Consider the following 26,515-nt stretch of genomic DNA (forward strand, 5'->3'; position numbering starts at 1 on the left):
AGGGAGGCGGGAGGAAGGCGCTGCGAGGCAGCCGCCCGGGCGGACTTTACGTGATTAGCTGAGCTTTGTAAAAGTGCAGGCGACTCCCACCACACGAAGGTTTTTAATTTGTTACCCCTGGAGGGCGGTGACATCCGCACAGGTCAGAGGGGGCCCCCGAAACCTGTTTTCCCCTGGTTGGGATGGCTGCCCCGCCCACAGAAAGCAAGGAGCGAGTTCAGACCTCGAACAAAGATTTTTTTTTAGTGAGTGAAAGCAACAAAGATCTTAAGGCAAAGTTTTTATTGGTTTGGAGTTGGTTTAAAACCGCTTTGTGGCCTTCGCATCAGGTCAGGCACCGGGGAAGGGGCGCGGGAGGTGAGGGAGGCCGCTGCCATCACGAGGAGGCCAACGTCTCCAGCCCTACAGGAGCAAATCCTCCTCCGTTAGCTTTTGCTTCAGCTCGCCGCCTCGCGGGCCCTCTAGGAAGACAGGCAGCTTTGACTCAGAGAAGCCATCGCCGTCGCTGAGCCCCGACCCGGAGGCTGGCTCCGCTTCCACCACAGCGTCAGACCCGGAGCCGGACTCCTCATCTGAGAGCGGAAATATGTCATCCAGCTCCTGGTATCTCTTCATCCTGAAATGCAGAATAGCAGCTAGTTTGTTCCAAATTTATTATCTCTTAAGTGAACACACCGAAGCCTCACGTTCCCATGGGTGAGCCACACTGTGACAGGACTGTCGAGATAGGAAAACTGGACATTTTTGGGTGCTAGCATTAATGATGAATATGCAGCAAATGAACTTACAGGGATGGGTCTGCCATGGGAGGAAGGATCCTGTTGGCTCCACCGGTGGGCATGTAAAACCAGGGCCCCTTCTCTTCAATGCAGTTAGCAGACCAGGCGTCAGGGCGGCATCTCACTCTCTTGTACCTTGCCTTCTGCATCGGAGCACCTGATCGAATCAGCCATGTGTTATTCACCGGGACCAGAACGTTATTCACCGGGACCTATTAACTTTATGAGCACCTAGTAAAGCTTAAAGGAGCAGAAGAAAGTAATTTGTGTGGCCTTGATTGCTCAACTGCCAAAAACTAAATTAACCCTGAAGACTTTTTTTAAATAGCTACTGATATCCTGAGTGGCATCCTTGCTATCAGAGACATTGGGTGCATCTTGCACACAGCATTGGGAAGTCCACGGGAAGTAGAAATTGAAACCCCGTGGGAAACCACTGCCTCACGCCGACGTCACAGCAGCGCTCATCCCCAGCTTGGGGCATGGCACATCCATGAGGGACCTGCGGGCTCGGCCACCTGCAGCTCTCCCCGAAGCTGGTGAAGGTATTTCAAAATCTCCTGGGGACAAGCCACTCCAGCAGAGAGCTGGCTCCTGCGCCCTCCCTTTCTCTGTTGGCTCCAGCGAGGGTCAGAGCTGACTCTGCTTTGGCTTTGCATGCCTCAGCTTAGCCCCTTCGAGTTCAGTGGGATGAGTTTTGGTGGGGAGGTCGGAAACTCAAGGCGTGCCGAGATCCACCTGCCGCGGGAGCAGATTTGGGGATTACGCAGGCGCTTGAAGTGCGTTGCTGGAGGAGAGACAGCACGGCCCAGGGTTACATAAACCCATGGTTTCAGTTCTGGTGCCCCCCAGGTGCTGTCGGGGCTGTCACTGAAAAGCAGGTCTTCAAAAAATACCAAAAGGAGAAAATAACAATCACATAGTAAAGATAAAAACAGTGGCATTTCATCCTTCCTCTTGGTCTCATGTCATTAATTTCTTCTGAAGCCTCCTGGCACATTCTCCCCCTGTTGGCACTTTATCTATTTTTTCTTGGTTTCTTGGGAATATCTTTCTGTAATTACACTTCTCCATTGCCTTATATATTTCAATAATGTACTAGATGACTTTCAGCTACCTCCTACACTCTTCTGTAAGAGAAAGAAGATCTCATGGGTATAATTTCCTGCTTCTTTTACAGCGTATTCCTTTTTCGTAGTTATTTTCTTCTCTTAGAATATTATTAAGAAGGTTAATATTAATAATAACAGTGGCAACAAAATAAACAACTGTAGCTGAATAATTTGCAAATAAACAACGTACAAAAAGCAGGCCATAATCTCTCAAAGATCAGCCTCCAAATGGTAGATACGTAATGAAAGCCTATCACTATCACAGCCTTTGTTTGGCGACAAATTATATTCTACATGCTTGAAAAGCGCTCCTCTCTCACAAGAAACAAATCCACAGGGTACATCTCATCATGAATCAACATTTCCTTTTAGTTTTTTTAGTGCTGCGTGTTGCAATTTCTCTGTACCGAATAAACCGTTTAATTTCCTCATACTTAAAACTAGTTTCCTTTCCTGCACCCCCAAGAAAGTAGACCATAGTAGTTATGACATGGGAACTGTTACATACTTTGTCTGTAACTACATCACTGAATAACAGTACATAACCAGACCACTATGAAAGGGACGATTAAAAAAAAAAAAATATATGGATTGAAAGTATACACACATACAGCAACTTATTTTATGAAGTCTTTTTCTCATAGGGGCTGGGAAAAGGACACAGAAATGTTCCACTAGCAAAAAGCACCTTTTCTTACCATTCCCCCTCCAGAAAACAAAATGTTAGCAAAACAGGTTTTCTGAGTAGACCTCATTACCCCTAGAAGAAGGTCAGTTTGAAAAATTCAGAGGCTGCCTACTTGGCCTACACTGCGTAGCCCAGAAAGAGGATTACCGAGAGAACAACCGCCCCGTTTTACCTTGCACTGTGTATCCCACAAAGAGGATTAAACAAATAGCCAGGAAAATCCTCCCGTTACATCTGATGAGGAGCTGCATATTGGCCGGCATCCCCCTGCTCGCCACCAGCCTTCACCACGGCTTCACACTTCAGAAATAGAACAGGGCGAGGAGATCAACTTTTAGAAAAGGTTTCCAAAACCTCAAACCCAACCCATAACCTGCGTCACCGCTTCCTGATTGACAGGAGTGAGACATCTACAGAGAAGCCCAGTGCTCTGCCCTCCAGGCCTTCATCACTCCAAAAAAAATAATCCACGCTACCTTCGTTTCCAGTTTTGCCCGAGAAGAAAAGCAAAGCTGGGACCAACCAGCTCGACTGAAGGTGTGTGCTGCTGGCAGCTTGTGGTCCAGGCGTGCACCCTGCCCAGCGCCTGCCCGGTGCTCAGCGGGCTCCGGGGCGTTTGCTGTTTCATCTGGAGAGAAAAAGCACCACTTTGTGTCCCCTGATTTTCAGCCAACTGCGTTTTGGCATTGATACCGGCAGCAATTTTCCCTGCCTTGAGCCCATGGCCATTGCAAGGGTTAGGAGCTGCCTGTTTGCAGTCAGTGCAAGTTTCACCAACTGGGAAATAATCTTTTTCCACAAAAGTAAATTATCTCAAGAATCTCATGCCTTTCTTTTTTGGAAAACAGGATCTTAGACATTCACAGTGCAGTGAAAAAAAATATTAATTTAGAGAGTAGGTCCTGGTAGAAATGTGTCGGCTCCTTTCTGAAAGGGCACAGCGGATTTGCTCGACCCCAACGGTTGATCTGGAGCAGCCGGGTCATCACTCTGCAGTGTGAGCATCCCGGGGAGCATGGTAAAGGGTTTGGACAGCATGTGGCTCTGCGAGGAGCCCAGCTGGGAAAGCCATGAAAGCCCTTATATAGATACATGGAAGCTGCCTTTCAGCTAGCTCGTACCTTTCGCTTGCCTTTTAGTTGGGATTAAACCAGTTCACTTAAGAATAAATTACATACAACAAGGTTATCTAAGCGATGGGGGTTTTTCTTAGTCATAGCATTAGCTGCTGGATTAACTGAGGCACTGACATGTGGGCCTAGCATGCTGCCAGCACCTTCGACGATGCTGTGGCTGATAGTGTAAGTTGTCTGTGGTAAATCTATTTTTATGCGGTGGAAAGTCCACAGAGGTCCCCGGTGGGAATCTGGGCTGTGCGGCGACTTTCCCCAGTGCACGGCACTCCACCAAAACCCCCAAGTGGTGGAGGAAAACTCTTCAGCAACTCCCCTTTCCAGGCTGGGATTTACCACCGGACCGAGGGGTTGAGCTGCGCATTCAGCATCAATGCAATTTATTATGAACCATTGCACATGGGTTTTTTTTTCTGGCACGGGAAAAACAGGAGAGACAAACCAAGCAGGTGTGGAAGGACTCGCATGCAGCGGTTATTCCTACCAGCCTGTTTTCTACTTTGTATTTTTAGCATCAACTCTTTTTTTTTTTTTTTTTTTTAAGGTGGTGCTCAGCATCAATAGGAAGCCAAGCGAACGCCTGCGGGGAGGCGCTCAGCCTCCGCCTGCTGAAGGCTGCGGAAGCCGTTCCTGCAATAACACCTCTCATTTTCCGCTGGTCACAGGCATGCGCCGACCCCTTCCACACCCCTCCAGCGTGAGCAAACAACTCCCCACATGGGGGAAAGCACCCCTCCACCGGCTATTTCTGCCCTTCGCACCAGCCCGCGGCTTTTTCCACCCCGGCACTGGAAGCCCTGTGGGATGCGGCTGGAGCAGTGCCCACCAGCAGGCACGGTCACAGGGGGCCAGGGATCCTGCGGGAGCAGGGGGAGCCATGGGGGGTAGGTGGGAGCTGCCGGGGGTAGGTGGGAGCTGCAAAACTCCCGTATCTGGAAGGGGATCTCGCAGAGCCGAGTTATCTGTCTCGTACCATCAGCTGACGGGGGAACTTGTAGCACTGGCAGTTTTGCCACACGGTTTTGTTATTTTCTTGTGTGTTAGTGGCGCGCCTCAGGAAATGAGATTGCTTTACAATTGGTAACCATGGGAAGACCGAAGCAGATTTTTCACTCTCCCGTCTCATGTACACCTGCGTAATGGGGGCCAGAAACCCACGGGTCTCCTGTCCTGCTGCGCTCCGCCAGTGCCTGCACCCCACCGCGCTTTGCAAGCAAAAAGCTTTCCACCTTCCTACAAATGTGTAAGTGATACTGGAGACCTGGATCTGAAGCCACCTGGGATGTGTAAGTCTTAAGAGTAAAGCATGCCCTTTTGTGGAGCGTCATGGGATGCCCAAGGAATGCTGTGCAACTATTCACACTTTCTGTAAGCCACTCAGTGCATAAAATGCAAAAAATCAGCACACATAAAAAAAAAAAATCTCATCTTCAGCTAGAGGCCACAAGTTGCAGAAAGTTAATACACTTTTTCTTTTTTTTAAACAGAAAACAGCATACAAGCTATACTATATTGGAACGCTAACCTTGAAACGTGCCGCTGCATGACTATCAGAGTTTGAGAGAAAGAGGGTTTTTTTAAGAAAAATATTTTAAATCACAGAGGAGAAGACAGTCACTGTACCTAGGTCAGCTACCTCAAGATTTACCTCCCGTAAAATGCAAGGAAGGTTCATAGGATAATATTCCTCTTGCATAGATCCTGTGCGTATAGATTGGAAGATTAAATGCCTCAACACTAAGCCTATAAAAAGAAGAAAATAAATGAGGAGCAGGTATTTGAGAACGCAGCTGGCTCCTGAAGTGTTTCTTACAACTACCGCACTGAAGCACTGCCGTTATTTTCAAATCATATGCAAAGCAGATTAAGAATTCTGCATTTTTCTAAGGCATTGATTTGGGGAGCAGTGGGCTGGTGGAAGGAGGGTGCTGCTTCAGCACTGTGCACCCAGCCCCTCAACCAGACACCCGGGATTCTTCATTATGTGCCTGAAAAATCTGGGAGTAGCCCCTAAGCTATAATAAACACTTCAAAATCTGAAGTGATTAACTGCTCCTTAGTCGTAACTCTTGGGGCTGTTTTATCTCCCAATTGGCTTCAGGAGTAACGAGTAACTTAGTAACATCACTAAACGGGGACCACACCGCAGGAGTGCTTGGTATGAGGACATCCATCCTGCCTTTGAGGGAAGGGGATGTAGGGCAAAAAAAATTCCCAGCGGGCCCATTTCAGTAACCCGGAGGAGTACCATGGGGGTATTTCGGCCAGTTCCTCAGTGGACACCAACCCCTGCCCTACTCTAGCCCAGATAAGGGCTGCCAGCGCAGCTCTGTCCAGAGGAGCAGTCCGATGTAACTGCGTTGGGCCACGGTTTGCTTTGCAATCCGTATTTCCAACAAGCAGCCAGCCAGCGGATGGGGTCCCATGGGTGCATGGGCACCCACAGTCCCAGCGCTTATCAGTGAGGCATGCAGGCGAGGTGATACCCGTCCAGACGGGGGGTCCCGATAAAGAAGTTTCTCATTCATAACTGCTCGGAAATCAGATAAACCTTAACTGCTGCAGGGTCACTCTGCTCTCAGGGGTCAGGTTTTCCCCTGCCTCAGCCGGCAGGAGCTCAATCCTGGCTTTAGGGGGGATTCAGGCTGACCCCTGCACCCCTTGAATGCACCTCCCCAGCGGAGCAGCAAAGCCGGCAGCCAGCTAGAGCAGCCAGGGGTCCCAAAGCGCTGGGCCCTGCCTGCGATGCTCAGTTCTTTATTTGCTCCGCTGGGAAAGTGGAAATAGGTATTTTGTACAGGTCACTGCTCTGGAGAGCAGCCAGTACAGGAAAGGCTACATCTGTTATGAGCAGAGCTGGAATAGGGCATAAAGAGAGAATTAGGGCAACAGTTGAGAAAAAACAGAGGTCATACAGTGAGCAAAGGGGAAGGGGAGAGTGTCTGAATGGCAGCTGGACTGAACACGATGAGCATTTTTTTGCCTATCTTGTCCTTTGGGAAGGCAGAACAGGTTTCTTCCCCAACACTCGCTGCCGAGGTGAAACGAGATCTGTTGGACCTGGACATCCAACAGGCCCCGAGCACATTGATCTGTCTCAGAGATAACCCATGAGCTGCCCTGTTAAACACCCCAAAATCACCCCAACCCACCCAGCGGCGAGCTCCCCCTAGGCAGGCAGCCCAGCTAGATGTAAGGATGCTTTCTGTCACCAGCTCATGTTTGACCAACCAACCTTTGGGGACTGAAAAGCAAAAACATGCCCTGCCTCAAAATAGCAAAGAGCTGGCAACCCAGGGAGGAAGGTTTGGGTCAACCTGGGGGAATTCTAAATCCAGCCCTGAGCAAAGATGAATTCTTAACCAGGGTTGCATCTGAGCTCAGCACCTGGCCCCTGTGTTTGCCTGTGTACCGGGAGCATCATGGCACACACAGCAGGGCAGTACGTGGCATCCCTCGGCCTCTCATGCCGCCGCCTCTTGCCTCTGAGGGCAGTATCAGGACCTGGCCCATGAAGATAAGATTCAGATCTTGCAAGAAAGCATTAACACTCACGCGCATCGCATAGAAATCTGACATTCACTGCCATCTAGATCACACAGAAGAGCAACTCCTCCTTTTTCCCATGATGAAGGTCAACAAGCACATGGGGAGAAATCTTTGCTGGAAAGCCACAGCTGTGTCGAGATCGAACGCAGCCACTGACTGACAGGAAGCTGCCAACGGCCTTTCCCCATCAGTGATCTTGCTTCTACCAAAAACGTTAACCAAGCAACTGTCCTGTCCTTCAGGAGGAAAAAAGCAGCTTTCCTTTGTGCTGGGAGGTGCGATGCTTTCTGCTTCCAAGTGCTGAAGCCTGGTGCAGCAGGAGGTTTTGGCTGGCAAATTCAGGACTATAGTTTAAAAGCAACAACTCATTAAGACATGACACAGCAGCTGAGCTCCGGTTTCTGATGAGGGAGGCAATTTCAGTGGCCATCCGTCCTTCTTTAAAACCTCACCCCAGAGCAGCACCAGGCCCACAGTGGAAGCAATTTTCAAAATTTCAAGATGAGCACATCCCTTTAGAAGACACAATTTGCATTAATTAGGAAAAAAAGCATTTTTTGCCTTTTCCTACTTCAAAGAGACAGGCTCTATAATAGCTCTATTTTTTCATCTTTTCTAGTGCAGGACCCAGACAGGGGTCAGCCAGCAGGGAAAGCCAAAGCCTGGGGCAGGATTCGTCTCATCTAACGTTTACAGCAGAGTGCAGCAGGGAGGCCAGGACAGGCCAACCAGGGAGGTGAGACTCACAAGACCCTTGCTCTTGCAATACCTTGTGCCTTTATGGTGCAGAGGGCGAAGTATGCCTTTCCATGAGCCCTGTGTAACACCAGCAGCTCGGTGCCATAAGAAAACACTAAGGCAAAGCACATGGAGAAGTTAAAAGAAAAAGGATTTGAGAGTTATTTGCCAAAAGTTCCAGATGTGGACAGGCAGGATGGATAGCAGTGTGTGACACTCATCAGGGCTAGGTGTCCACGCACAAACCATCGGGAAATATTTGGTGTTCAGAGTAAACTTTGCTGGCAGGAGGCTGTGTTGTTCTTTATTGCCCTCCTCTCCTGCAGCCTGCATCCCATGTGCTGGCAATTGGATCCAGCATCACCATTTTCATCTCCTTGTCTAGGAGATGTCTAGAATTGCTTCTAGGGTGTCACTACCTCTGTTATTTAAAAAGTCCTGGCTTTCTGGTAGAAGGAGGCTCTGGGCCCACCTGATTGCATCCTCTCGTGGGCTGCTGTGAAACTTCTCTGGTGTTTGCTGAACCCACTGGCTACCCCGAGATGGGCTCCAGGAGAGCAGGAGGTATTTCATGGCCAACACTCCGAGCGGTTTGAGACCCCACCTGGGAACCACTTGCTCTTGGTCCCCTCCAAGACAGTTAGCGTACAGGAAATCATCTTGTTAATTCCTTTTTTTTTTTGCCCCACGCATTTCACCCGTGGATCTTGGAATAGCTCTCTGATGCAAGTGCGTGTACTCCACTTACGGCATTCAGTGACTAACACCAGCTCACTCCATCACATGCCCATTGCCATCTTTCACTCAATCACTCACCCAATTCCTCTTTGTTTCAGCAGAAAATTGCATTAAAAACCTCAAACAGTGAAGCCCTTGCATCCTTGTCTGATGCCAACTAGTAAGTCTCTTTTACAGCGACTATGAGCATGTAAAAAGACTTTTAAGTATTTTGTGCATACCAAATACCAAAAACTCAAGCACTAAACATTTAAAACATTGCTAAAAACACCTGAATTATTAAGGCCTTTGGCGTTAAGGCACCACATTGTTATCAGTCAGCTCTCTAAACAAATGCATGATACCACAGACATTTTCCGTTCTGAAGGCAAGTAACGTGTTTGCAAAATACACTGTCTTTATTATCCCAGTAGTCCAACAGCCTCTCTGGCACGTTGTCCAGATCTTCAGCTGTAAAGACACAATCGAACAATGGTTTTGGAAAAAAGGCAGCCAGGCAAATAGTCCTCGTCAGGAAACCGCTGACTGTTTGTACGCCTACCCATGACAAGGAAGAGCTAGAAACCACCAGCCAAACTGCAAAATTAAAAAGTACTAGCAGGCACTTTGGGCAGAGTTCCTGGGAAGTACATAAAAGCAGTTTTCAAACCAAATTTAAAATCTGCCCTAGTCATTTGTGGCGAGCTCTAAAGTAGCCAAAGATGTTGCAATTCAAGAGGAAAGTAAGTTGACAAATGCTTCTCACCACAAATTTACGCGCTTGCTTTTAACATAGCAGTCTTCAGTTCTGTAACTTCAAGACTATAGAAGGGCTGGCCTTGTGAGCTGCCAGTCTAAGTCCTCCTTCGCATGACTATTTCTGTGCATTTTGTGATGAAAAGTTCCACAGAAAACATCTAGGTAACAGTGACTAGCTCAGTCTTTTAAAAGAAACACACGAGTAAAGCTCATCTTCGCGCCCTCAGTGCTGAGTGAAAGGAAAACACCAAACAAAACTAAAATGTGTAAACCCATGCATTAACAAGATCAGCCCTGTTTCTCATTGTCTGACGTCTACCTCAATCAGGCTCCTGCAATATTTCTGGACATGGAAGCGCAGCAGCAATCACACCCAGTGTGAGCGCTGCACTGATACACTGAGGCATCTCCATTTTGCAGACAGAGGAGGAAACCATCCGCCTCGCCAGGACCACGCGAGCCTGTGCTGGGCAGGACCAAAACTCCCAGCAGAGGAGCTTTTGGGCAGGCAAACAGAGCAAACCCAGCCCAGGGACCTTTTGCTTTTGCCACACCGAGGCAGCAACCGCCACTTGCTGCTCCCCTTGCAACACGGGGGACCCGCTTTCCTGCTGCAAAGGGGAAGCGAGGGCTCACTCCTGCCCACTTCCCCTGGTACTTCAGCTGGCTTAAGAGAGGAGAACGGCAAAGGACACGGCTGTCACCGCCTGCCACTCTCCTCTGGACCGGTCCCCTCAAGGGAAAAAATGAAAGAGCCTCCTTTAATGGGCTTGTAGGGAGAGACAGAGAACGAGGCACTGGTTTCTTTCTCTCCTGAAATATTTAAGCACAGCACAACCTTCCTGATCGACCTGTTTTATAACACATACCATGTCTCTAGCCAGCATGAGAATTAAGAGTATTTCAATTAAAACAAAACTGTGCGTTTAATCAGACCAAATTACTTCTCACGACTATTTTGCACTATTTGAAGAAGTACGCTGAGGTTATAGCCTCCGAGTTCAGATCTCACACTCGATACAAATTCTGCACAAACATGGGCTTCTTGTAAACCTCGCTACTTTCTGCTGGCTAAGGAGAAAAACTAGCAGAACAACAGAAAGGACATTTCAGTTGTAAGATTTTTTTTTTGCCGTACAAAAAGGCACAGAAATGCAGGTTAAATGGAGTTCACAGGAACCTAATCTTTAATTAATCTTTGAAATAAATGCCTGACCTCACACATGCTTTACAGTTAAAACTCAACATTCCTGAAGGGAGCTTTGCTGCCTAATCCAACAAGCTCCCCCCATCCTTTTTTTTAACTAAATACACAATCTTATTTAAGTTCATTCTCTCAAATCATGGAACAAACAGGAATTATTCAAAAGGTTTCCTTAAAAAGACATGCCTTAAAAGAACCACAACGTAGTGTGTTGTGCTGAGCATCTGGCACAGTATCGTCTCCTGTAATAAAATATACTTAGCTGGTGGTAGTCTTGAACGTTCACTGTAAGAGATGAAGACTTGGCACCATTGGTTTCTGTAACTCTGTATGCATTTATACGAAATGCATTTACATTGTACTGCACAGTTTTTAAGAAGAGCTGCAAAGCTGAAGCGTTCTTCTGGGTTATCTTCAGAGGAGAGAGGTCTCCAAACCACAGCCCCAACCACACAGCTGTGTTGAAAAACCTCCGATCTCTCTTATTTCCAGGCCTTCTTAAGTATGGACCTGCTCCCTGCTGTCTGCTGAGCTCTCACTAGGGTTTTGGTGAATTCAGGGTGTTCCTCTGCCCACAACTGCTGGTTAAAAGGGACACATGGCCCCATGCTTCAGTGGGCTTTGCCCACCCTGCAGGTAACTTTCAACACTCACTTCAGACCAGTATTTGAAGGATATGACAGGATTATTCTATTTGAAAAGAAGAAAGTAATTGTGTGCTGGTTTAGCCCACAATCTATCCTTCCCTAAAGTACAGGTAAACTAAGTTTGACGAGCCAATCCTTGCTTTAAAAAATTTGCTCATAGGCCCTCATAGGTGGAATAATAAAGCATATGGGAGGGGGCAGGGGGGGGATCATGTATCACCTCCTTCTACTCAAATATGAAGCTAAAAGTTAGTAGAAAAAAATTAACTTTCAAATTATGAGTTTGTGGTAAAAGTGCACACTAGCTTTAATTGAAATCATAGACAGAAATAATGCACAGTACAGCCCGCTGAGAACAGTTTCACTGAGAAACTATAGGCTGTCCTACCTTCAGGCCACGGGAAAAACTGAATAAAAGGTCTGACAGCAAAAAAGAAACTCCTAAAGGCTGACTAGACAATTATTTAGTAAAACAGAAACAACGCGCGCACACACGTGCACACACTCTCTCTCCCTTAATCTTATATGCATGCAGGTAGCTGGTCTAGTTTTGAGTTTTGCAGCCTCTTGTTTCCAGGACCCATTTGTTGGCCTATTTGCCTGTGGTTAGAAGACTTCTGCAGACAATTCTGCAAGCTAGAGATTTTTACCACATGTTTAAGATGTACACACTTTCTTGTTTGCACATGCTTCCCCCTCACACCCTCCAAGCTAATGTCATTTTTTCCCACCCTCATTTTCCGGAATAATACAGTTTGTCTATTCTCCTTCAATGCCCTCTATTGCTGTAAACATCTTCCCATAAACTCGACAGCAATAAGACTGCTGGTGCACAGAGTGACACACTACTGTGCACCCCATCACCTTGCCACTTCACTTTCCCCATATCCCCTGGCATCTCAGACCGTAATCTCTTAATATACGGTTGGACAAGGTGCTCAGCCTACATTTTATCTAAAACAGGCCCTGGTTCATAATCCTTCTATGAAACCAGAAATACAAAGACAACCTCTGTGTATGTTTTGGGTCAGAAACGCAGCCTGATCTTCCATAAAGAGTAAATAGGTGGCTAAATTAGAACAAGGCAAAGGTAACAGGTTGTGTAAGATCAGGAACATTGCCAGATCAGCAGGTCCTTAATGACAATCAGGACAGCTTTAATAGAGAAGTCAGCAATCAGTGGCTCACAGGCAGATTTTGAATAGCGCCTCGGCAGCGCTGGGATCTGCAGCAACTTCAGAGAGATCCTACTTGCAGCTCCTGCTAAGGCAGCACCTGGGCTCCCTGACCAACTCAAGGTAAGAAGCCATCCATGGCATCCCAGGCCTTTAAAGCTGTATTCGGCAACTGTTTGGAGCGCTGGAGCACAGCACCTCTACCCTGTGAATTCTCTACAGTGTATTAAGAGCAGGGTATCTCCTCCCACCACAAGCAAGAAAGTTTGCTGCTTTCTTGCTCTTGGTTTTAACACTTCAGTTGCTCACATGTTTTTACTGAAGACACTCGTGGAAACACTTTCACAACTATTTATTTTGGCCAAAGTTGTAACGTATATCATATCTTAGTAAGACACAAGGAAACAGAATTCTAAGGACTCTGAAAAAACATTTAGGCAAGCTAGTCCATTTATTGAGCCTCTATCAACTAGGTTTTGATTAACAGGGGAAAAAAGAAAACACTGAGCAACATAGAAAATATATATTGAAAATAACATAAAGTTCCCTTCATATGAATAAAGTTTTCTGGGGACAAAGGTTAGAAGAGATAAGAGAGATTCTAGTTGGAAGAACGTGCCTCAGGTTTCTTAGAAAAATTTTAAGAGAATTTGTTTCTCTAGGAAAAGAAAAAATTTTCATACAGCACCACATTTAGAAACTGAACCATATGCCGAAGGACAAAGCCATAAGGGAGAAAAGGTTTGTATTTACATAAAGGACAAACAATACAAAGCATTAGCTGGACATTCACTTTACATTTAAAGTTTATACCGTTAGTGTGGGTGAGCTACTGAACTGGAGAGCTCTGAGTTTCTCACAAAGTTACACTACTGCAGGCTCTAGGTGGACTGCCAAACTGTAGACACCTTAGTTCTATCAATCAGTACGGAAGCACTGGTTTTGACAGATATCATTTTAATAGTGCACATTTTCTTCAAGGCAAGTATTTATATGAATGGGCACAGTTTTGCTCTTAGCCTCTCCATTCTTGTTGGAAGAAGACCCACCATCTCCTTACTGAGTTCTAGTTCAGTTTCAACAGCACGGACAGCATCTGGGTACTTCTCACAATAGTCTACCAGAAATGTGTAATATTCCAATGATGTCTGCATATTTTCCAGTTGCTTTTTGCTATCCGAAGTAATAAGCTTACCATATAGTCGTGCAATATGAAATTTAGCCACCATTGCAGGGCGAAGAACGTCTTCCTCGAGCTGTTCAGGGAACACCTTATCTGGGTTCCTCAAAGAATCTAAGAAGAGTTCATAGTATTTGATCGCTAACTGAGCCAGAGAATTAATTTTTTTAATTGTGTGGGAGTCTAGCTCCTCTAACCTGTTACCAATAGCTACCTTTAAATCCATCATCTCGTAATAGGTGTCAGCTAGTTCAAACTGAAGCTGCCTACTAATCAACAGATAGTAGTGTGGATTCAAGTCTGCATATATAGGCTCCAGCATGTCTATTCTACGCTTGTGCATTTTGCAACGCCTCTCATAGTCTTCTTCAAAGAAAGCAAGTACCTTAAACAAAGCACTGTGATCCTGAACAATTTCAATATGATCAGTAACATAACCATCAACCTGAAAGAACTCTTTTGCTTCCTGAACATAGTTCTGACCAACTAGAAAGATTTCTCTGGCTTCTTGAAAATCTAAAGGATATACGCTGCTCACTTTCTCTTCCATGGCTAAGACAGAGTCAGATATATCACTCGTTCCAAAAAGGACAGCTTTTTTCCTGCCCTTCTCTTTTTCATCCTCCTCTTTTTTCCTTTGGGCTTTAAGTTCCAATTGCCTGTCTGGATCCAGTTCTCCTATGTTATCCTGAAATGACAAAGCATACTAATTAAAAATGCACATGGCTTACAAAGAGTGACTTACACCAAATCATTTTATTTATGAGTTACCTTTGAAATACAAACTAGTTAGCCACAAGACAGAAGAGAAGACACGTTGGCATACTAGACCTTATAGTCACAAAATAGCATGTAAATTACAGTCTCGATTCTGTAAAAACATAAGACTAAGACAATTTCGTCTCCCTACCCTGTGTGACAATATAGCCAAAACAATAAATGTAAAGCCCAAAGGCCCTGCTTCTGCAAAGCATTTCAGCAAATGCTGAGTTTTAAACATTCGAATGAATGATTAAACGAATGAAACGAATGCTTGAATGAATCAAAGGCTTGAATGAATGAGAACACCAGCGGTTCATATGCAACCAATACAAAATGGTTGCATATTAAGATGATGTCCTTACTAGCAATTAAATAAGAGATCTGCCAAATCAAGCCACAAGAAAATGCAGCAGAGAGAAATTTGTGAAGTTGCTGTACAAGCAGTGCACTGATCACATTACAGAGCTGATCTCCTATCCGTGCTTATTTCTAAGTGCTGCATTAAAGTCAAAGCATACTATGAAACACCTGCTACATTGCAAGCATCTATTGTATTATTCATTGGGCAATTGTTTAGCATTTGCTACCAAATTTGGAATTGATTCCTGTTACAAACATCAAAATAGACTTTGTTTGTTTTTAAACAGTGACAGCTTACAGAACAGATTTTCAGTTACCTCAAGTAATTTCCGAGCGCTTTGCAGGAGATTCAGGCAGTACTTAATCCAGCATCTTGCAATTTCAGCTTTTCTCTGTCGAAGGTCCTGTTGGTCTTGCTCCGCTTCATCTATTGAATGGACATAAACACTTAAAAACCTTAAAAGAAGTCAGGCACTCCAGCAAGAACCTCAAATGTTACATGCAGAGAATACATTACTTGTATTTAATTAATTTTTCCTCGTTTTTAGACAGAAACATGTTCTCCGTGTTAGTTTGTATAATAATTCCGTAAACTGTCATTCCAGTAGAAAACCATATAGATTAACATGGATTTGTCATGCATGGATTCTTCAAAAAAAACCAGATCATAATGTATGCTTAAAAAGACCTTTGATCTTAGAGGTGTTTTACTGGAAAAGATTTTCATGTCTCTTTGTAACAAGAGAAAGAAATCAGGACAATTTGTTTTCTGAGATTCAGCTGCCTGCCTGGTAATTGTTTCTGAGGATGATTAGGGCATTTGTATTGCAATGGGCCCCAGACTTGCTACCAAAAAAGGGAACAAAAGTAGGGGAAACTGTCTTTCGTTAATCTACCTGGTACCAACGTCAGATTTATTAGCTCTACAACTTCTGTATTTTTCTTCCCACAGTCTCCCCACTGTTACAAGTAGCAGCACTGCTGATGTCTCAAGATAACGTTTTCAGAAACCAAATGGATTTCAAAGAGAACTCATTTCCCAGTCTCCAGGCAGAAGACAGTGAGTTAGCTGAACAATGAGGGGATGCTAGCATTCCTGTTCATCAAATAAAAAGCCAGCTTCAGACTCAGATCCACTGTGTTCATTATCTTTCATGAGAGCCAATCAAGTTGTTCTTATCAAGGAAATAAGAATTATTGCTAATCTAAGAAAAGGCACCTTTACTAAATATCTCTGTGATCCTTTATATTCCAATTAACATGATAAAACGAATGTGCTTGAGAGTGGCCAATGCTGACCGTGTATTACTCTTTCTGTAAGTTAGAACTTTCTGCATAATGATCTTCAAGTCCACAGCCCAGCTCTCTGTACCGTGAAAAGGAAGGGAAAATAGGATAAACATTTACTCCATTGAAACAAACACAAATATCACTACTCCCATTTGCTGTAGGTGGAAGCCAAGATAGAAGTAGTTAGTTGACTTGACCAGAAATCACACAAGACATCTATACAGTACCATTAAAAATAGGACTTACCTACCACTTCCAGTCTTGCACCTGAATTTGAAACCGTAACTGACTGTACGTTTCTACACACCTACCAAAAACAGAACCTCATTTTTTGGCTGAAGTATCATATTAATGAACTGACAACTGTGCAGCCAGGTAGCTATGAAAGCCCATAAACGCTGATTCAGACCTACTGAATATTTTGTAATATACTGTTTTCAAACAGCCTAACAGATTAGCATAACCTGAGTCTTGACAGCCCTGTTTCCCTGAAACTAAAAAGCTTTTGGATGTCATCCTCAAAGTACTTAAATAGTTAGAAAGGCAACTGCATAGAGTTCTATATTTTTTGAGCTAAGAGAAATACTAAAAGCAATTAAATTAATGTACTGTCACTGAACTTGAATTAAATAAAACTCAGTTGCGTCTATTCAGATTATATTTTAACCTGAAATAACACCACCAGTGGATTAAAGAGCTTGTGTTCTAAACAGCTCAAACCACTAAAAGTTAACCAATATAGTCACTGTTCAAAGTCAGAGTTATGAACTCACACAGGGGCTACCCTGAGTACTTGCTCACTCTCTACGAGTTAAAGCTCCATTGATTTGAAGCTTTCAGTTGCCCAAGACACAGAATGTAAAAGGCTGTGCAAAGAATATAAGCACAGCAAAAGATAAGCAAAGACTAAGCCTAAAACAGAGGATTTATGTTGAGTACTGACGGTATCATGTAACCACAGGTTCTTAAAATGGTGGTCAGTTCTCCAAAAGTTTCTTTTATTGGTCTTTGCGCTGAACCACAAAGTTGTTCCTTTGCATCAATACCCAAAACAACAAGGAGGGGAGCTACAACTCCAAAGATAGCCCTTAATGAGGCTGCAGCATCCAGCAACAAAAGACAATACAAGTAACTTCTGGATTTGGGGGTTTTAAGAACTGCAGTTTCCCTCGCTCTTTTAAAACTATTCCCAGGAAGCATCTGGTTTGGTTCATTGAATTATTGCCCTCTGATCACGGAGAAGCAAAGGTAAGCTGCATTTTAAGCACATGTACAAGGACAAATGGGTGAACAGAGACACAGCCACTATTGAAACGGATATTGTTTTAAATTTCTCTTTTATTCTGGTATGCTTTCTGAAATACCAGCAAGAAGCACTTGAGTTTTTCCTCACAGGGTTTACTCATAGTCAATCTTAAGCTGTAGTAGCAGCTCTTCAGAAACATTCCACTTTGTTGTTAATTAAAAAAGTTTTAGAAAATTAACACTGGGATAAGTTTTGTACATACTGCTAGACTTCACTCCTAACATTATGTATCAATGATGCTTAATTCACAATATTTTATTCAAAACTTTTATATGAACTTACTGTCTTCAGCAGATGGCACCTGCCCAGCTTGGCTAAAGATGACACTAGCCGCTGCTAAACAGTGTCGGGACTCCATAAAGCATTGCTGAGAGAAACAGAAACGGCAGCATTTATCACTGGTGAAAGCAGCGCAAGCACTGCTCTCAGCTTGGCTAAACCCCTCGCCTCAGATAGTACAGATATATGAACACAAGGGAAATGATAGAACTGAGAGACTCTGGTGCATATTCCCCTGGACACTGGAAGAAAAGACAATTTTTCCATGTCTGCTACTGAATACAGTATTTTCTAACGAACCATTTTCTCTCTACCACAGCCACAATAGCAAGCCTTGCTTTTAATATTAGATGTATACATTGTGAACATTTTCACGGTTCTGATCTACGCTACTATCATTTCCTTGTGGTAAAGGAAGTCATGTCTCGTGGTAAAGATTGCATCAAGGGGTGTTAGTCGAAATGAGCTGGACATACAAGTCAACATTATGAGTCAGATTTAGATTCCTGTACGTATATTTGGCAATGCATTGTTTGATGATTAGTGCTATCAATGCATCAAAAAGACATGGAAATTACAAGTTACTATTGAAATTAGCATTAGCTGTCTTAGGTATGGCAGAAGTCTTAAGCATCAGAAAAGAGCATCTGAATAGTCTGGAATATAGAAATTCCTAAATAAAACTGAAGCATTTCCTAACATAGTGGATTATTTAGAGTCAACATAGATGTGTGGAAGCGAACAGCTACCATCTTACATCTTTGCTTTTATGTTCACATAGGCTCAAACAAGTCTTAAGCACATGCTAAAGTACAAAGTACAATAATTTATAGGAAACGTACAACATGCAATACCTCAGTCCTAAGATGGTTTTGTTTTTAAACTCTGTATTGTAAGACAACAATATGATTATAAGAAATAATTTAAAATCAAGTGATTACTTAAGTTTTACTTACAAGCATCATGTCACATCACTGCTAGGACTTCATAAACTATAGAGCTTTTCTAATGTCTACACCCCTGCTCATTCTTCCCACTGCCATCACACCACCACAGGAAAGCGAACCCACTATATCCTCTTCAGAAAAAACTAACAGATGTTTCACGTCAGAAGACAACTTGTGCTTTTACAGGAGGACATTTTTAATTCAATATGGTACCCTTTCTCAAACAGCTGTTTAAACAATTGTCTTACTTGATAGTTATATTTATGATATAATTACAGCAGAAAAACATTTGGTATATTACCTTAGAGAGATAGTACTGTGACAAAGTAGCAGCATTGAGTGCCCATTCTACCGGGTAGTAGCCACAATACTCAAGCTGTCGTTTAAGAGTAGTATGGCAATACTGAGCAGCCTTCTCAATCATCTCCAGGTGTTGGTAGACTTGTGCCAGATAATATAGAGTATGTGTATAGGCCTTTTCAAATCTGGAAAAAACAACAGTCTCTTTAGATTTCTTCTTTTTTTTTTTTCCTCCCTAAATACACCCTCATAAATTAAAAAAGCAATAATAATCTAGGTATCCTGTTATGCACCCACCTTTTGGATCTTTCTTGGTCTGTGAGTTTTTCTTCTTCTGCCATGAAATGTTCACTGGGATCCAGGGGAGGATTTCCATCCTGCAAGAGTACATGATATGTTCAGTAAATTACATTTCTCTTACTTTGTAACACAGTGCTCCCTCTTCTGGCTCCAGATGATTTACCATTTTTCAATCCCAAATTCAACAAAACTTCACATAACGGATCTATGCCTATCTGAATGTCACAGCTCTGGAGCAATTCCACAAAACTCAGGAGTTTTAGAGGAAGAAAGCCACAATTCCACATGGAATTACAAGGTTTTCAGCTTGTAGAAGACTTCTACAAGTCTTGCTAAAGTATGCCTACGTACTTTAAAGTAATGCATGCTGTCTGCACCAGAAATACTCAACCTGGATTCTACAGGACTATAACTGGGTATCTTTAGTTTGTACAATAACATAATGGTTTTTAAAGCATCATTTTAATACTAAGCATGCCTTCACGTGTGAAATACTCGTTTGCCCAGCTGCACTAATCAGTAACAAAACATCCTGAGGAAGTACTGCAAAGAACATTATGTGCAGAGTGCTCAGCAGACCTGCTGTAAAAACTGCTCTTGCCACTGTGAAATGACTCCCTTTATTCACAAGCTGGTAAGACTATTTACTCAAATATATGAATGAGACAAAGGGAATGTCTTTGGAGGATGAAGCCGATAAACCTTGATATAAGGCATGACCTACATGCAAGTTATTAATGATGTGAACTACTTCAAAGTGCTTTTTTGTTTTTTAAACCATGAGTTCTGTCAGAATCCTTATACACAGATAGATCTCCTGACACATACAAAATAGTTTATTTTCCTTGATCAAGAATGGAAAGTATGATATTGCTGTGTACATAGAAGTAACTCGGATTTTAAACTTATTTTTGTGCATTCTGTGACATTAGTTTCTGAGATGAATGCAGAACGGTGACAACTATACATCTTTCAGCAGTACTCTGTTCAACCTTTCCTTAAAACAACTGTCAATAAAGTTACAGTCAGTATAACTGGCAAATCCAACAGCTGAACATTGCTTATGGCAAAGTTTTATTAGTCTGTGCTTACCTAATTTCCTTTGTAATTGTGAATAAGTTCAGGTGCCAATTCTAACACACTTCAGATGAAGATGTCTTTCTTAAAGGTGGCTTTCTACCATTACACAGTGCATCCTGAAGGATGTTCAACATGTCTGCTAGCAACAGAGCCCAGTTTAGCATGCAATTTTCCTAGCCCTTTCCTAAACCCATTAGTATCTTAGCCCAAGAGAAAGTAAGGCAATAAATAAGCAGCAGTCCAGAGAAATACTTTTCATGAAATAATAGGGACTCGAACAGCGACAGGAGCAACAGTAGAGAACACATTAACTTTAAAGGGAAGAAAACATACTCTCATGTTCATATTTCTTCTCATTAAAAATTCCTGAAAGGATTTCTTTGTTTATTTTTAATGTTTTTTTTTTATTCATCTTCAAAGATGAAAAAATGGGTCTGAAATAGACAGTGACAAATAAAAGTGTGTTTAACCTAACAGAGAGGTATAAATTTTTATATGACCGTTTAATCTTTAAGGTTTTCTGTTTATACCTCATTAGTTTTTAAGTTGTGAATTTATAACCCTCCATATCTTGTCTTCTTTAGAGATGGAAAGGCTTACAACCTTAGAAAGGCTCCCAAGCCTTCCAACAAGATTTGCAGTATATTCTGGCACGACTAGAGCTGATACTCCTGCAAAGAAAGCAACTGAAATGACACAGTAAGCTAGACCCTTGTCTACTTCCTGTATCTACAGATCTATCCTCTGATGTCAAGCCTTATGCCTTTAATCATCCCAAGGAAGAGCTATGCAACTCTCCTCTTCCAGGTGGACTTCATTAGCCCAAGCTCCTGCCCACAGAGTTTAGCACCCTCAGATTTTCACTGTACTGCATTAAACAATCAAACAGCTTTCCTAACAGCAAGATGTTGTTACAATAACTAATTATTTTTTGAAAATAATTTAAAAATAGATGTGAGCTCAAAGCATTCAGGAGCAGAAAGTAAAAGAATCTTTTAACTCTACCAGAATAATTTTTTTCTTGCAATTGCCTTGGTTGTGCTCTAGTTGCTTAGGGGGGAGGGATGTCAACCAACCCCACGTAATTCGTAAGTTAACAAGACCCAGTTTGCGAACAACTAAATCCACCAGTTCAGGAAAATGCCCCAATCACCAACAGTTTACCAATGATTGCCAGACAGGAAGGCTGCCTGATTGCCTAAAAATGACAACATTAGGAAAAATATATTCACATTTTTATAATTTCTGAATTATGAATGTTGACACGGTTGTACAAATCCTAAAGATCAAACAACACTGCAAGGAACGCAAGTCCTCTTTATAAACCATAAAGCAGCTAGACAAGCTCCCTCATCCCCTGCTTTTCTTTTTTTTTTTTTAATTCTTTGCAGATTATGTCAAATACAGTTCAGACTTCTCAGAGAAATATGACACAAGCCCAATAAAGTTACCACAGAAAGAGTCTTTTGATTTAGTTGCTTCTGAAAAAAAAGTCTTTAGACATAGATACATTTGACTATATAATGCCCTGAAATATAAGTGGCAAATAAAAAAATGTTGGGGAAAAAATGTGACAAGTGATCTGATGTGGGCTTATTGACAGTCATGTATATATGCCCTAGCCAGGCAGCAAAGCCCCAGGAGGAGTATTCACTAGCCATTACCCAACAAGGAATGCAGATAACTAACAAAAATTAACCCTTTCAGAAAAGCCCACAGTAAAAACGTGAAGCATTTGGCAGCATTTTTTAATCCACTGAAATATATGGTAGTACCGGTACAATTCCATAATCACTAGAGTGTGTACCAGAATCTTTTAGAGGCGATGTGGAAGCCAACAGTATCATGCTTGGCTGGGTATAAATATCTAAGTTGAACATCAGGAATTAATTAGAGAACAGGTCTGTAGAGAGATGTAGTACCTCTAGTTAGATCAACCGATCCACAGGGCGGAAAATAAACAGACAAGATTTTCAGCACAAGTGGTTTGTTTTTTTTTCCCCAGATCCACTACCTCTCCTATCACTGTAGACCAGCATGGCTAGAAAGGTGGTAATACAGCAGGAAGTAACCGATCAAGACTAACCCATTCTAAAATCTCCACAAGAATAAACAAAGTCCATGTAAAACCTGTGCTATAAACAAAGTCCTTGTAAAACCTGAACGCAATTTCATTAAACTAAGTTCTGTCCAACCTTTATAGCTGTCCTGAGACAGAGATACACAGACACTGCTCCTCTAAGGCCACAAATGTTTTTAGCTCACTCACAAACTGTCCCTGAGGCAAGTCAGTGTAGGAAGAGCTTTGCAAAGAGCTTCAAAATAGCACAAGGGAGTCTTTGTTGATACAGAGCAGAATCCACAACTCAAAAAGTTGTTTAATATGCATGAGAGGTTTAGCTGTTTATAAGATCATCCTCTTGGATATGGAACTAAACTACTTTCTCTATGCAATATTGTGCACTCAGAGCAAACCATGCAAATATTACAGTTTTGTTTCCTTTTCCCTACTGAAAGCAATCGATTGACATTTTACAGCATTTCCAAGATAAGATTAAGAACAGTATTAATTAAAAGCCAAATTCTACCTGGCTTCAACTTTGGATTACCAATTCAAAGAGATTTCAAAAAGGACCATTATTTTTGAGCAAAATTATTTTCCTGAATAAGTCCATTTTGAAATTCGCAAGCGATCCTCTAATTTGCCTCTTCCTATGCTAGCAGTACAAATCACATCACTTTTCAAAAGTATCATAGCAGCAAGTATAAAGCTCAGAAACTCAAATTCCACCGTATGTTTTTTCAAAGATTACTAAAACTATAAGTAGCACGTCAAAGTAAGACCTGCCACAATATTAATAAACACAGTACCTCTTTCATGTATTGATTATACAAGGCCTCTGCAGATTCCAAGTAAGTTTGCGCAGTTTTAATTTCATCCCTTTCAGACCACAGGATACCTAGATTGTTCTAAAGGTAAAAGAAAAAACAAAATAGTTATTTTCCCATTATGTTCCATTACATTATACATTTTCTCCAAACAATTTATTAGTCTTCACCCTTTTATATGTATATGTTCTAATACAATGGATTTCCAAAAGCAAAAATTGCGCCCACCCATTTTTTCGCGAGATGCTCAAAAAGGAAGGTTCTCGCACAGCAGCAAATATATAAAAAAAGACACCTAAAACTGCAGTTTTCTGTGTTTACTCTGCCAAATTAGGACTGGTGTGTTCAAATAACAAGCTGTTTCCACACAGTATGTTCTGCATCTGATTCATGCAGCTTTTATGCAGCCCAGAAGGCCAATCGTATCCTGGGCTGCATCAAAAGCAGCATGGCCAGCAGGTCGAGGGAGGTGATTCTGCCCCTCTACTCTGCTCTGGTGAGACCCCACCTGGAGTACTGCGTCCAGCTCTGGAGCCCTCAGCATAAGAAAGACACGGACCTGTTGGAGCGGGTCCAGAAGAGGGCCACAAAAATGATCAGGGGGATGGAACACCTCTCCTGTGAAGAAAGGCTGAGAGAGTTGGGGTTGTTCAGCCTGGAGAAGAGAAGGCTTTGGGGAGACCTTACTGCAGCCTATCAGGACTTAAAGGGGGCTTACAAAAAAGATGGGGGCAAACTTTTTAGCAGGGCCTGTTGCGACAGGACAAGGGGGAATGGCTTTAAACTACAAGGGGGGTAGATTGAGACTAGATATAAGGAAGACATTTTTTACGCTGAGGGTGGTGAGACACTGGCACAGGTTGCCCAGAGAGGTGGTGGATGCCCCATCCCTGGAAACATTCCAGGTCAGGTTGGACGGGGCTCTGAGCAACCTGATCTAGTTGAAGATGTCCCTGCCCGCGGCCGGGGGGTTGGACTAGATGACCTTTAGAGGTCCCTTCCAACCCAAACTATTCTATGATTCTATATCATATACAAATATAAAAAGAGCCAAGGAATTCAAAATTTGTGATCATGACTCTGTAAAAAAATTTAACAGGAAAAAGATATGCCAGGAATGAGTGCTTGTATATTTTCAACAATGAAAAGAGAGGAAAAGAACTGTTAAGATACAAAAGCTGTGGATTACTGCCTTCAAATTTAAATTACATTAATGTACATAGCAACTTGTTACTGCATCTGTGAACTCACCTTTTACAAAAAAGTACCACTAATTTTATTAATAAAGATGAAGGCATTAATAACAATCCATGTCTGATGTGCTAATTTAATTCCTAGGCAGTGTTGTTACAAAATCCAACAGGGCTAAACAAAAAACTTAAAAAGAGTTAGAATGTGTAGTTGTGTGCCAGCCCTGTGTCCCTTTCAATTCCATTTACTTCATTATTTTTAAAAGAAAGCACCACATAGCATGATGTTTATGAACAGAAATACTTTGCCCACAGCCAAGCAGTGAAGGGACCAAATTTAATTAGATATTAACTGTCATACACATCCTTAAGCAGAAGGTCAGAAATTAGAAGTAGGGCTACAGAAACAGGCCCAGCAAGAAAAAGGAATGCTCCTTCTTCCAAAATATAAGTCAGTGCAACGACAAGATACTCTATACAACCTAGAACGTGCCAATGGAGAAGTATGGCCACTGTTGAAAATTACTGTTTTTATATCAGAATTATTTTTTATTAAATACTCAAGTCATTTACAGCCCTGGGGACAGAAAGCTGAGGGCACGCTCATTTGTCAACACTGCTCTCAGCTGCATGCCTGATGATAGACCTGTCTTCTGTTGGACCACAGCACTTCACGAGTAACACTGAAACTTTATCCTGCTGTTTCCCAAAGGCACCAAAACAGGAAAACCCATGCAAAGGACAACATTTGTCCCACAGAGACAAGTACTGCTTTCCAACACACCAGTTCAAAAGCACAGTGGAATCCCTGGTCCTCAGCCACAAAAGCAACAACTCCCCAGCAACACATACTGGGAAGATGTTATCTTATTTTGTCTGGTTTCTCAAGCAATCTCCAACCTTATAATGAGTAACAGATTTCTAGTGGTGTACCCAAACCGTCACACTGAAGGACAATGAGCAGATGTAACCTCAGGAATTCCAAACAACCCTACCAGTTTAACCAATGTAATACAAGTCACTGTTTAACCAGAGCCTTTCCACATGAACACACAATTCCCTGACAGTTTTGTGATGTTTGACAAGGAAGTACTGCTAAGCCTTTTCTAATTAGAGCAGCCATTTTTGACAGAGACATCTAAATAACTGCTCTATTTAATTTCAAGTCTAGAGATAGATATCTAACTATACACCAGCTACCATGACAGTGCGGTTGAGCAAAGGCCTTTTTGCAAATCTTCGTATGATAAGAACTAATTTTGTTAACAGTATTACTTTCTTCAGAATAAAGAGATGAATATTATTACTTCTAGCCTTATAAGACTATATCTACTCATCTGGAATAAAATATAATAGATTAAGAGATAACAGGCAAGGCTGAAAAGCAAACAAGTAAGTGACAGCTTTTGAGAACAATTTACCTTTTCAGGATACTGCATAAATAAAAACATCTCCCAACTTCACTTTGACAACAAACGACAGTTAAGGAACCACAAATAAGTTCTGGACATACTGAGGTCTTCTACTAATTTACTCTTGCTCAGTTCTTACAAGTTCTGTCTCAGTCTATCCTGAAGAGTACGCTGCTTTGTCAACACACAGTTTCTATTAAGAGAACACACCGTTAGATGCTCTGCATGCCCAGAGGCACCAGCAGCAAGCTTGAAAGAGAACAGCATCCCTCCACAGCCCTCACCTGTGAATTATTTCTTCAAGCATGAAATAAATGCCAGCAGCCCTGATGTTTATTATTATTAAACAAGCCTTTCCCATCAGGGGATCAAAGTGCCATGAATCCCCGCTACCCCTTTTCCAGCCCGTTGCAGAGACCACACAGTATGGCCCACAGACATGGCACTCCCGCTCCCCACCTGACCCCACGCCACCCAAATACACCCCTGCCTGCCAAAACCCCCAACAGCCCTGCACCGCAGAAACCCCCTTCGGCCTTCACAGCCCCGGCCCACCTGGGCCTGTATGTAGAGGGAGACGCAGTCTGGGGAGAGGCGGTGGGGCTCAAGGAGCTGCGGGCGGCGCTGCAGGTGCCCCTCGCCGGCCGACAGCTCCTCGGTGTCGGTGTGGTTGACGCCCAGCTCGTACTCCAACACGGCCCGCCGCACGGCCACCAGCC

At 42.9% G+C, this 26,515-nt stretch overlaps 2 protein-coding genes across 2 annotated transcripts; both read right to left on the minus strand.

Annotated features, from left to right (window-relative positions):
• Positions 1-271: 271 nt before the first annotated feature.
• Positions 272-2,885, minus strand: SRGN (serglycin). Its single transcript, XM_009325804.1, has 3 exons — positions 2,752-2,885; positions 789-936; positions 272-616 (listed from the first exon to the last, which is right to left on the minus strand). Exons 1-3 carry the CDS (start codon positions 2,840-2,842, stop codon positions 403-405), a joined length of 453 nt encoding a protein of 150 aa, XP_009324079.1. The 5' UTR covers positions 2,843-2,885; the 3' UTR covers positions 272-402.
• A 10,044-nt stretch (positions 2,886-12,929) lies between these two features.
• KIAA1279 (KIAA1279 ortholog) lies at positions 12,930-26,509 on the minus strand. Its single transcript, XM_009325805.1, has 7 exons — positions 26,352-26,509; positions 23,177-23,275; positions 19,223-19,302; positions 18,927-19,110; positions 17,682-17,766; positions 15,121-15,230; positions 12,930-14,369 (listed from the first exon to the last, which is right to left on the minus strand). Exons 2-7 carry the CDS (start codon positions 23,183-23,185, stop codon positions 13,491-13,493), a joined length of 1,347 nt encoding a protein of 448 aa, XP_009324080.1. The 5' UTR covers positions 23,186-23,275; positions 26,352-26,509; the 3' UTR covers positions 12,930-13,490.
• Positions 26,510-26,515: the final 6 nt, after the last annotated feature.

The sequence above is a fragment of the Pygoscelis adeliae genome, unplaced genomic scaffold, assembly GCF_000699105.1.
Source record: "Pygoscelis adeliae isolate BGI_AS28 unplaced genomic scaffold, ASM69910v1 Scaffold4, whole genome shotgun sequence".
NCBI lineage: Eukaryota > Metazoa > Chordata > Aves > Sphenisciformes > Spheniscidae > Pygoscelis > Pygoscelis adeliae.

Bases quoted from the DNA above. Each gene is read 5' to 3' on its own strand.
- SRGN (XM_009325804.1), bottom strand. From the start codon at position 2,842: ATGCCGGCCAATATGCAGCTCCTCATCAGATGTAACGGGAGGATTTTC. The intron at 937-2,751 runs GTAAAACGGGGC...TGATTCGATCAG, and splicing joins TGTGGGATACACAGTGCAAG to GTGCTCCGATGCAGAAGGCA. The intron at 617-788 runs GTAAGTTCATTT...TCTGCATTTCAG, and splicing joins CCCATGGCAGACCCATCCCT to GATGAAGAGATACCAGGAGC.
- KIAA1279 (XM_009325805.1), bottom strand. The intron at 15,231-17,681 runs GTAAGTTCATAT...TCCATTCAATAG, and splicing joins GGTGCCATCTGCTGAAGACA to ATGAAGCGGAGCAAGACCAA. The intron at 14,370-15,120 runs GTAACTGAAAAT...TTGTCATTTCAG, and splicing joins GCGCTCGGAAATTACTTGAG to GATAACATAGGAGAACTGGA.